The 12,463-nt window shown below is 42.7% G+C and overlaps 1 protein-coding gene across 4 annotated transcripts in view; it reads left to right on the top strand.

Moving 5' to 3' along the window:
- FIBCD1 (fibrinogen C domain containing 1) overlaps positions 1-12,463 on the top strand; it is a 392,313-nt gene that overhangs the window by 23,601 nt on the left and 356,249 nt on the right. For all 4 annotated transcript variants that reach the window (XM_068248850.1, XM_068248849.1, XM_068248851.1 and 1 more), the window contains exon 2: positions 11,012-11,086. In XM_068248850.1, coding sequence (XP_068104951.1) covers positions 11,015-11,086 — 72 coding nt within the window. In that variant the 5' untranslated portion in view covers positions 11,012-11,014. The remainder of the gene's footprint in view (positions 1-11,011; positions 11,087-12,463) is intronic.

Raw genomic sequence — 12,463 nt, 5'->3', positions numbered from 1 at the left:
TCTCCAGGCATCCACTGTTAAAAACTTGTTAGGGATCTGAAAAACATGTAGATCTTCAGAAAGGGGAAAAAGCATAGGAAAAAACAGGAGCTCCTTATGGTGTAGTATGTGAAATTAAGTGTTGGAGATAGAGACAATAAAAATAGAACTCACAAACCTAGGTTGGAGAATGGTAACCACGGTACAAAGCTTTGGTGCGGTGAGTCCAACCACCCTGTGGAGGTAGGTGTTTTAATAAAGTTCGGTCACACTCCAGAAAATAAATGTACGGTTTTGGTCAACTAGGGCTTTCAAAAACCCGCAACAGCCCAAGCTAAGAGCAACCTCTGTAGGGGGTCGTGGTGAAGAATAGGAGGAAAGAAGGAACTTACCTTAAGAGATGAAACATAATTAGGGTAAAAAAAGTAGGGCAAAATTAGGTAAAAAACCTCCACAACAGACTACGTGTCGTACCGGCACTTCGAGTCATGTGAACCTTGGGTCAAGAAAATGGATACTCACTTAAGAAGAAGGTAGCCTATGGATCCAGTAGAGGCTTTCCATGCTATCTTTTGGACCCACCGTTACCGCTGGTGAACCTCCAAAGGAAATCCAACAAAAGCTTGTCGGTTGTGAGATCTGGGCCGAGCCCGAGCTCCTCTCCTCTTAAGTACAACCGTGCACGAGTGTCTGTGCTGCTGCACTAGGCTTGCACATGTGTGAAATCCATGTTCTGTTTGTTTTGTTTCTTTACCCTAATTTGTTCCATCTCTGTAGACGAGTTCTTCTTAGAATAGAGAGGAGCTAAGTAGCACAAGGAGGAACCACACAATACAAAGCTGTTTGTTTAAATAGTTTGGCTGATCAGCGTAGAGCTATCTGTCACCAGGCATTTTGTTGAGGCACCCGATGGCTGTACAGCAAGTACTGAAGGACCACAAGTTTGGCATCAGGCTGTTAAAGTATTTGAACAGTTCTCCACTTTTTTCCCTACCCTTTCTCAACCACTAGCTGAAGACAGATTCAAACACAACTTTCCGATGCTCACAGCACAGTTTAGTTCCTGGGTACACAATAGGTTGATCACGATCTACCGGTAGATCATGACCACCTGCTGAGTAGATCTTGGCCGCATCCTCTCACAATCTAAAGCCGCGCATCCGCAGCTGTCAGATTTTGCTGCCTTAGCAGCATCCTGGAGAAGAGGGGAGAGGAGCGGCTAAAGGGGAGAGGAGCAAATGAGGAGGCAGGTCTCCTCCCCTCCAGGCTGTGTGACTCACACAGAGTCTCCTCCCCTCCAGGCTGCCTGCGTGCGCAGCTTCTTCTCCCCTCCAGGCTGCCAGGCAAGCGCAGAGCAATTTGGGCAAATAGTTTTAGGAGGATTCTGAAGCTATTTACTATGTTTAAAGGGGGGAGGATTGTGGAGCTGCAGCTATTCGCTAGGCTATTAGCTTCTGCAGCTATTCGCTAGACTTGGGGGTGAGGGGGTGGGGGTGAGGAGAAGAATTCTTATTGAAGCTGCGGGGCGGGGGGAAGTGGGTAGATCTCGAGGACTCGGCAGGTTGTAAAGTAGCTCACAGGCCGAAAAAGGGTGAGCACCCCTGGTTTAGATGTATCACTAGTTTGCTCATAATGAGGCGTCTTCAGAACTACTGCACCTGCGCAGTAAGCCACGTACAACGTGGGCTTGATTGACAGCGGTGGTTAGCGCAGGCGCAGTGCGGACGACCTCAGGATCGGCCTCTGCACTGTGCTCGATGACCGGGACAGCGGCGGGGAGCGGAGCGGTCGGCGTAGGACAGTCGGCTGCAAGGGTCTGGAGAAAGCCCCAGGTGAGTAAAGCTCATTTTGTCCATTTCGCCTGATAACTCCTTTAAAATTCTGATCACACGACCATATGCAGATAAGCTCAGCGGAGCCAATTCTAAGAACAGTGGGTGGAACTGCTACTGTTGTGTGTATTTCATCACCTGGCTGTTGAAAACAAAAGGAGGCAGGCATAGTCTGAATCTGTCTGAGAAAACTGCAGCATAAAGCACTGACAGTCTGTGGTTTCGGACCTAACATTATCATGTTTTATATGACAGCTAATCAAGGAGCTTATATTCAAACAAAAAATGAAATCAGCAACCAGACACTTACCAGATCTAGGAGAATAATTGTGCTAAGGTTGAAGCTTGAAGGCCTGTTCACACATGTGGTTTCGGCGTTTTGCAGTCTCAAAATGAAGTTCTGATTAATAATGAATATATTTACATTATTACTGTTATCCCTGTTTCAGTATGCAAGAATATGACCCCTCCTTTAAGCTATATACATAAATTACATTTTTACCAGCCAAAACAATTGTTTGTGATTCTTTTGGGTGACAGTCTAATGAGAATAGTTGTCCCCTGACATCCCTGGTTTCTTTAGTAATTGACTGCTTTTGTAGCTCCCCCTGCAAGTTGATGAGGGACTCCCGCTGCTTGTTTGCTCTTCCTCTCTGAAGCCCATCGACATGACTGTTCAGGGATCTCTAGTAAACTGTCACAGGAAATAATCACACCTTATCACTTCAGGCAGCAGTAATCTTGCGCATATACATAGCATAAGGGTCGGTCCACACTAGGTACGGTTGCAGAAGAGCAATCCACGGTATGGTCTTCAAAAACCGGAAGGCAGACGTATCTGTCTTGGAAAAAAGAGCATCCGTTTCCTATCTGTTTCTATTCCGTTTTTACTGCAGAAAACGTGTCTTTTTTTATGCTGTTGATATTGGCCAATAGCAAGGAAATGGGAGGGCTTTTGTTGCAAATAAACAATATATATGTAAATGTTGATCAATAGGAAGGAAGTGGGCGTGGTTATGGATAAAAAAACAGTAGTGTAACCATTTAAGGACATGTGGAATGTAGTGGGGAGGATTTTGGGAGTGGATTATAGCCAATAGGAACGAATTGGGAGTGGTTATGCTGTAAAAAAAAACAATTGTTGAACCATATAAGAACATTTGGAATGTACAGGGTAGGATTTTGGGAGTGACTTTATTTAGTGTATTGTCTGAAGAACCTGTTTTTGGAGCACACCTGTCTCTCCCACCTTGTCACACTCATCTCTCCCAGCTGATGACGTTGAGGGGAGGAGAAGGAAGTTCAGGCAATCTGTTTTGGCACCTGCTTTGTGTGCAAAATAGCCTGTGTAGAGAGAGATCCGTTTTTGTAGTTCTTTTCACTACCCCTCTGTGTAACCACGGTCCATGAAGTCCCAGCAAATCTGGACTCTCTGTTCAGTTTTTCAAGCCAGATCCCGTGGATCTGGTTTTTGAAGTCTGTGAAGATGGACGCTATTTTTAACATTGGTATCCGTGTCTCCGGTTTTGGTCCAGGCTAAAAAACTGAGCCACGGATACGTTTTTAAAACCAATATGAACCGACCCTAACTGATACTCATTGTCTGCTAAGCTGCCGATAAAGATTTACGTATACAAAGTGAATACAGGGGGCCAATTTACTACAAGAGAAGGGAGGAAACACTTCAAAACCAATGGGAATATTTTAAAAACATGTTTCAAACAGGGATCAGGATGCTGTTATTAATGTACCAACAAAACACATTATTATAGTTTATTCTGTATTCAGCAAATGGTGACATGTCTGTGTCTTAAAATAATGGTGGAAAAATATTAAAAGAGATGACCTCCAAACTACTTTTCTGAGAAGTACTGAGAGAAAGCCAAGGACCTCAATAACAGAAGGGAAAATTACGGCATGTTTGAACAATAGAAAACGTAGAGTAGAAAAGATAAAAAAAATACTTACAAACCAGCATTGTTGCAAAGACAACCACTATGCCTAAAGCTGAGGTGAATGACCCTGTCTATACTCAGGTATATGGAATGCATTTGGATCTTGCAGGTCACACATTATAGATAAAAAAGGGTAATTTTGCAAAACATTTAAGAACATTTAAAAAAAAAATCCTGTGTGAGGTATATAGTGAGTACAGACTCATAAGGAGGTAACGTAGCTACTAGTACCAAAATACCTGAAGAAGTGGGAGATCTCCTACCAGATCAGAGGATGGTGGTGGTGGGTGCAGGGCACAGAAAGGTAGCCTAATGGCCGTTTCGCACAGAGTTGCTTCTTCCGAGGCTGATCCACCTTGCTAGTGGATCAGCCTCGGAAGAAGCACCGCCGTGCGAAACGGAGGTTAGGCTACCGGTTTTTGCCCTGCTCCCACCACCACCACCCTCTGATCTGGTAGGACATCTATCTTATGCAGTAATACTGACTTTGTCATCTCAGCACAAAATGTTTGCTTATGACTATTGCACCTACCTATGAACACCAGAAATTCACATATTAATAATAATAATAATGGCAGTATTTGTATAGCGCCTTTCTCCTGTCGGACTCAAAGCGTTTGCGAGGCAGCCACTAGAGCGCACTCAGTAGGCAGTAGCAGTGTTAGGGAGTCTTGCCCAATGAACTCCTTACTGAATTACTGGCTTACTGAACAGGCAGAGCCAAGATTCGAACCCTGGTCTCCCATGTCAGAGGCAGAGCCCTTAACCAGTACACCATCCAGCCACTACACTACATACATATATTGTGATCCATATCACGCCTGAATCTCAATTAAATACAAATCAGCTGCAGTGCCTGATGGAACTTTTTTCTTTTTCTCAATGGTTTATACATCTGTTATTAGCATCATGAGCACACAGTTTTCCTAATCAAGGTGGTGTCTGGATGTTTGATACTTCCCGTTTTTAGTGACAGGACTGTGTACCTCCTAGTGGCAGCAGACCACACACTCTCCAAATTGAGAAGTGGGAGATCTGCCTGTGAAATAAGTTTTGTAAAGTGCAATAAGAGTGACTGTAGGGGCATACAGTAGAATGCAGTGCATTATTCAGGATACCCACTTTTGCTGGAATTTTCCTGGTTTCAGCATCAGAATCACTGCCTATATCTATACATTGCTGTATATTGGTATGTAGCCCCGCCAGTGATGCTTAGCCTAGGCTGTTAAGCTATGCTGGATTCTCCTCCCAGGCAATTCTGAGAGAGCAGGCATTATTCTTACTGGCTTCGGAATTCTCAGAAACAAACAATCTGCAGGGCTGCACCTGACAGGACTAAAGATGTCGCCACCAGAGCCAGATTTAAGCCAAGGCCACATAGACCATGGCCTAGGAGCACTACAGGATCAAGGGCGGGTTGGCAGCAGGCTATACCTGGGGGAAGGGAAGGATCACCTTTCTGCCTATACTGGAAGGAGGGGGCGTCATCAAGCTATCTATATGGAAGTGTGGGAAGGGTCATCTGGCTACTTATGCTAGAGGGATGGGGGAAGGGGTGACCATGATAGCTATACTGGAGGGAAGGGGAGTCATCAGGCTATCTAAACTGAAGGGGGGGGGGGAGAGTTATCTGGCTACCTATAGTGGAGGGAAGGGTCAACAGGCTGCCTATACTGGAGGGATGGGGAAGGGTCATCTGGCTATCTATACTAGAGGGAAGGGTCATCTGGCCACCTATACTAGAGGGGGTCATCTGGCTATCTTAACTGAAGGGGGGCAGCTGCTGACAGTAGCCTTGGGCGGTAAAGAGTAGAAATCCGGCCCTGGTCACTGCCTGTGATAAATTTGGAAATGTAATTCAGGGTTAGGAAAGAGTTTACAATGGGCAAACACTGACCAAATAATTTATAAATGAATACTGTAAAAAATAATCAGTTTTATTCATTGCACTATTTTCACTACAGTCCCTCTTTAAAGAGAATCTGTACTCTAATATTCTTACAATAAAAAGCATACCATTCTATTCATTATTTTCTCCTGTGCCCCTCTGTGCTGTTTCTGCCACTCTCTGCTGCAATCCTGGCTTGTAATTAACAGTTTTAGGCAGTGTTTACAAACAAACTAACCAGCTTCTAATAGGCTCAGCTAAGCATAGTGTGTGAGTCATTCAGAGTGTGCAGGGGGCCTGCAGAGGGTGTGTATTGCTTCTACCAATCACAAGCAGCCCTGCACATTCCACACAATCAAGCCTTAGCCCGACAAACAGGACAGAGGAAAGATACATTGATTTATTACAGAGACAGTGCAGTTAGGAAAGACTGCAGTAAGCCAGAGCAGATTAGAACAGGCATAGGAACTTATAGGATAGAAGAGCTAAGGCTGAAAAATTTGTTACAGAGTCTCTTTAAGTTACTTTATATGTTGCCATATTTTGTATACCAGTCTGTTCTACTGAAGAATATTCCCTGTCCAAGCCCAATATAGCCAACACAGTGCCTAGCACTACGTTCCGACCGGCAAAATTTAAAAGAAGTTACAAACACTCAGTCCATCCCAACACCATCACTACCAAATACTCAACTCAGTAAGTTAGACAATGCAGCCAAAGGAAAGAGCTTTGTGCTAGAAAGATCTGCGCCGAGAAGATCAAATCTGAGAGTGTTCAGCTAGTTGGATAATCCTGGCACTGGCCACTAGGCGCTGCATGCAGCCCTGAATGACTAAAGACAGCCACTTTGACTTAGGCAACAATAAAACCGCTGAAATTAATATTTTCAGAATATTTAAAGGGAACCTGAACCAAGTTAAATTATAAAAAAATAAACACCTGCCGTAGTTGCAAATGAATATTACATATTACCCTCACCATCAGTTCCTCTCAGAAGCTCACCATTTTCTTCTTACAGTGATCCCTTCCCGTTCTGACAAGATTTTGTCAGAACTGAAATATACCAGTTGCTGTCAGTTATATATCAGCAGCTGTCAGTTACATATGCATGTGCAAAGGGAAGTCCATGTTTCCCTATGGCTCAAGTGGGTGATATAACAGTTTAACAGTGTGCTGACCAGTAAGCTGTCATGGAGTAATGGCCATTTTTAAAATGGAAGAAGGAGAATGCCATTGATCACACTGCACAAATGGGACGCATAAGAGGAGAACGAGATTGAGGAGTAGACTACACAGGAGGTAAGTATGACGTGTGTATGGTTATTTTGACTTTTTATTTTCAGTTCAGGTTCTCTTTAACATAAAAATTGAAACTTTTTAGAGAAAAATTCCAGCTGCATGGAAGATCTAAAATAAATTACTAGTGAATACCTTAATAAAAAATGACCCTCTCTGAATTCTGAGGCTTGAAAGATTTAAGGAAAGTTTCCAAAGAAGTCTCTGATTGTCTCATTATACAGTACAGTAGTGGGTGCGATATTTACAGACCTCTAATTTAGAAGAAATGAGAAGGAACACAGCTATCGTGGCTCCATAAGACATAACTACTCTGTAAACATGAAGATCATAGCTTACATCAATTAGCATTGCAGACACTAAAAACCAATTGCTAGGCAATGCAGAGAAATGTAAACATGCATATTTGCAGAACATTATACAGGGCTTCTTTGCTGATTATTGTTCTGGGAATTTAAAGGTGTTAAGACAGTCAACAAAGAACAAATCTAAAACAATTACAAGCACAATTAGCGCATTAATAGCACCCATCACACCATTGGCATGCTAATCGGGGTGCTGATTTAGGTGTCACCAGAGTGCAGGGATAGATGCAAACTTTCCCAATTAACTTTCTGTATACTTCCAACTCTTCAATGCCTTTGTAGAGAAAACAGACAGTGTTGTAACCACCTGAGGAGCAGTAGGTGGAAACCTGGGGCCCTTTAGAGAGTCTTACTTTATACACTTCTCCTCATTGATATTGGGATCTATCCTCCTGTGTGTCCATAATAGCTGCTTTCCCCCTTCACCCATCAAACCCACAACAAGCAAGAGTAAGACTATAACCACCTCCAGCGTGGGGTCTGGATTGTCCTCCTCACCATCCCTCTCCTCTATCCCGGACCCGGTTGTCTTACATCTCACAAGTACACCTCATGGCACACAAGATGACTTCAACAGTACGTAACGTATGTGTATGACAATGGATAGTTGCCCAAAGAGGAGGAAGGACCGGTTATGATACTGTAGTGCCCAACACTGAGCTATTTGGCATTAGGGTGAGAATGGGTCCCATGGTTACAGAACTTGTTATTGGAGGGAAGGTGGACATTGCAGTACCCGTTAGAAAGGTTATGCTCACTGCACTTTTTATGAGGGGAAATAGTGTCGTGGTGGCTCCATTTTTTACGGGTGGGAATTATGTCTTTGGTGCCGTCGTTGTAATGGGCTGGAATGGCGTCATGGTGGTCGCACGTTTTATAGCTAGTAGTGTATCATGGTGGCTAAACATTTTACATTGGGTGTAAATGCACAATGATTGCATATTTTACCCAAGGGGTCATGGTGTCTGCACTTGTTTTGAAGGAAGAGTGGTATCTTGACATGTGCGATTCTTATGGGTTGTATTCTTGTCATGGTAGCTACACTTGTTATTAAGGTAGGGATGGTGTCATGATGGATGCATTTGTTACATTGGGGATCATGGTAGATGCACGTGTTACATTGGGGCTTTTGGTGACTGTACTTGTTCTGTTGAGGGTTATGGTGGCTGCACTTGTACTGTTGAGGTTTATGGTGGCTGCACTTGTTCTGTTGAGCGTTATGGTGTCTGCACTTTTTCTGTTGAAGGTTATGGTGGCTGCACTTTTTCTGTTGAGGGTTATGGTGGCTGCACTTGTTCTGTTGAGCGTTATGGTGGCTGCACTTGTTATGTTGAGAGTTATGGTGGCTGCACTTGTTATGTTGAGAGTTATGGTGGCTGCACTTTTTCTGTTAAGGGTTATGGTGGCTGCACTTGTAATCTTGAGGGTTATGGTGGCTGCACTTGGTATGTTGAGAGTTATCGTGGCTGCACTTTTTCTGTTGAAGGTTATGGTAGGTGCGCTTGTTCTGTTGGGGATTATGGTGGCTGCGCTTGTTCTGTTGAGGGCTATAGTGGCTGTACTTGCTATGTTGGGGGTTATGGTGGCTGCACTTGTTATGTTGGGGGTTATGGTGGCTGCACTTGTTATGTTGAGGGTTATGGTGGCTGCACTTGTTATGTTGAGGGTTATGGTGGCTGCACTTGTTATGTTGAGTTATGGTGGCTGCACTTGTTCTGTTGTGAGTTATGGTGGCTGCACTTGTTATGTTGAGGTTTATGGTGGCTGCACTTGTTCTGTTGAGGGTTATGGTGGCTGCACTTGTTATGTTGAGTTATGGTGGCTGCACTTGTTCTGTTGGGGGTTATGGTGGCTGCGATTGTTCTGTTGAGGGATATGATACCTGCACTTGTTCTGTTGGGGGTTATGGTAGGTGCACTTGTTCTGTTGAGGGTTATGGTGGCTGCACTTGTTAAGGGCAGGAACGGAGACATGGTACTTGCTCTTATTTATCAGGAAGAGGTTGTCAGGTTTACCATGTTTGTTATATATGTGGTGGGGTCATCATGGTGGCTACATTGGTTTATAGCGTTCCTACAGACTGGTTGTAGGACTCAGCATAGTATGTTTGGTTCCCATCAAAGTTTTATTGGGTTGTCCTATGAACAGTTCTCTCATGAACAATTCTCTCAAATGCTAGATATGGAATAGGGATTCCCAGTTTACAAAACTGCAATTAAATTGTTTCAGCTGATCAGCTCACCTAAGTGGCCCATCCACTTCTGGTTAATATCTACTCTACTTTACAGTCTGGCATATACATGTGTAATGCACTTTGCTTATCATTTACAATATAGGTATTTATACAATGTTTTAAGATTCAATGGGAATTCCCTTACTGAGGTTTATGTTCACAGTTGAAAAAGAGCACCACATTACATATGGCGCAGAGTGTTGTTTGTTTTGCTAGATGCTGTATCTCCTTTTTCTATTGCCTGAGGAAGCGGGCGCTGACCCGTGAAACGCGTTGCTTTGTTTTATCTGGAGTTTGTTAATAAATAGACTGAATGTACAGTCGTGTTGTGTCTGCTTGGAGGAGGTAAGTCCACCACTGCCTCCTCTAAATACCAAATTTTTGGCTTTTAAGCTCCTTTAAAGAGAATCTGTACTCTGAAATTCTTACAATAAAAAGCATACCATTCTATTCATTATGTGCTCCTGGTCCCCTCTGTGCTGTTTCTGCCATTCTCTGCTGCAAACCTGGCTTGTAATTGCCAGTTTTAGGCAGTGTTTACAAACAAACTAACCAGCTTCTAATAGGCTCAGCTAAGCAGAGTGTGTTAGTCACACAGAGCCTGCAGGGGGTGTGTACAGCTTCTAGCTAATCACAAGCAGCCCTGCACATTCCAGTCTGACTGCCTCAGCCTGACTGTGCCGACTATAGAGAGAAGATTAGATCATATAACAGAGATAACACAGCTACTGTGCAATTAGGAAAAGCTGCAGTAAGCCAGACCACATTAGAAAAGGCATAGGAACTTATAGCATAGAAGAAATAAAGATAAACAATTTGTTACAGAGTCTCTTTAAAACCCCTTTTATCCTTTTGGCGCCTCTGTTCTCTCCTATATAACATTACATATGGCGACTAGATATGTTACAGCACAGGCTAGAAGCTAAAATGTCTGAGCTCATTCATGTTAGGGTTTCATTACAGGAGGTGCTAGTCATGTGTGACCATATTGTGTACAGCTTTAGTCTTTGACGGCATACCATGCGAACTCATTACCCTATTTCTACCATGTTTCAGCCTCAGTGATGTATATTATTTCTATAAAGAATAGTATGGGTTTTAATTGGAAATTCAATCCTGCACAAGCTTAGAGTTGGGAAGAGGCGCCCAATGTTACATAAAACTGTATTAAAAACAGCTCACCTCAATAACAATACATTCATACACATATGAAGTTTAATTATGCACAGGCAAAGCGTTTTGTGGGTTTCCACCCACTTCAACAGGCCAAATACAGTGCCTGAGAAAGTGGGCTTGGACCTACGAAATGCGTTGATGGTTTACTATTGTATGCACATTCCAAATGTATCAATAGTTTTTATGCCGAGTATTTATATCCTGTTACAATATAAAGAAAAATAATACTTGTTTACATTTGATGCGGTTGTGATATCGGTGGGTCACTGTTTCCTTTGCCTCAGCAGAACATGGGCAGTGATCGCTGGAAGAATATCGGAGGCTCCCCTCAGATGGAGGACACCGTGCAAGAGAAGTCTCAGGTCAGTCACTTCAGATTTCCGCTTGTCTACATGATTAATACGAGCGTGATTCCTACAGATGATTGTGTATTTAAAAAACAAACCTTTATGAACAAATAATGTATTTTCAAATATGTCTAAAAAGAGATTACATTCTTACCTAAAAGCAGGGCTGTGGAGTCAGAGTTGAGGAGTCAGAGTCTGAGCCATTTTGAGTACCTGGAGTCGGAGTCGGTGGTTTCATGATTTTGTACTTCACAGCCCTGCCTAAAGGATTTCTAAAGTTTTGTGTAACTAAGTGTAGAATGTTGTAGTGCTAGGAAGTATTGTTTTAAGTGTTCCTGTCGGTCTGTTTTCAAGAACTTTAAGGCACCTTAAAGCGGAATGAAACCCAGCATTTCTTCTTTGCTCTACCACCATTTTTTTTTTACTTGAATAGCATTCAATTAGTTAAACACACAGCTTGAAAGTTCAGTGCAGAGAAATCTGGACTTATCCAAAGTGGAGATAATGTTATCTTGTGTTTACTTAAATGTATCAAGTGAGGAATGTGACACATTCTCTGACTGTGCAGAAGCTCCTGGACACAGAGAGACACTGAAAGCATTTCTGCCTTCAATACAACATGAATAAAACCAGTTATGAATAAAATGCAAAGGCAGCTCTCTAAGCAAAAAACTGTACTTTTGGGAACTTGTAATTTCTAAATGAATAATTCTTATGCACAAATGCAAATATAATAACCGTATGGCATATAAAAAGTAGGAAAACATGTTTTTATTGAATATTATGTCAGGGTTTTATACCGCTTTAAGCATGGTCCTAGACACACCCCTTTGGTGGACCTGAGTAGAGTGGGAAGAGGTCAACTCATCGCCCCGCACCTCCCCCCATCCCCCCTCAGATTTGCCAGAAACGAGTTCTTGTGTGCTGCATCATAGAACCTCACTTTGACTTGACTTTGTTCTGAGGACATGGAAGCCGCTGTTACAACCTGTAAAATATTGGTTTAGTCTATAGATGAGCAGAACTGACCATTTTTGTTTCACATACATTTTTGTAAAATCCTGTCAGTTTTAATGTAAATGTGATTTTAATGGCTAACAGGTAACAAAACCCCATGTCTATGCCATTTTTCTGGGTCAGGGTCACATTAAAAGCAGCTTTTTATAAAACAAAACAATCTTTAATGTCACTTGGTAATGCGTATGGTGCCCATAGTCTTGGTCACTATATTCAGACCAAGCAAAGCTCCTTCTATAGACACTGGGCCCGATCCTATTCACTTTTTCTCCTAAGTTGTTTTTTTTCCACAGGAGATAATATTTTCATCTTCTGTTTGAAATAACTTTTCAAGACTCTGTAATTGAAAAGGTACCAAAAGTTGGTGAAAAAGTT

The sequence above is a fragment of the Hyperolius riggenbachi genome, chromosome 8 (genome assembly GCF_040937935.1).
Source record: "Hyperolius riggenbachi isolate aHypRig1 chromosome 8, aHypRig1.pri, whole genome shotgun sequence".
Taxonomy (NCBI): domain Eukaryota; kingdom Metazoa; phylum Chordata; class Amphibia; order Anura; family Hyperoliidae; genus Hyperolius; species Hyperolius riggenbachi.
This window is presented reverse-complemented; position numbering and strand designations above follow the sequence as displayed.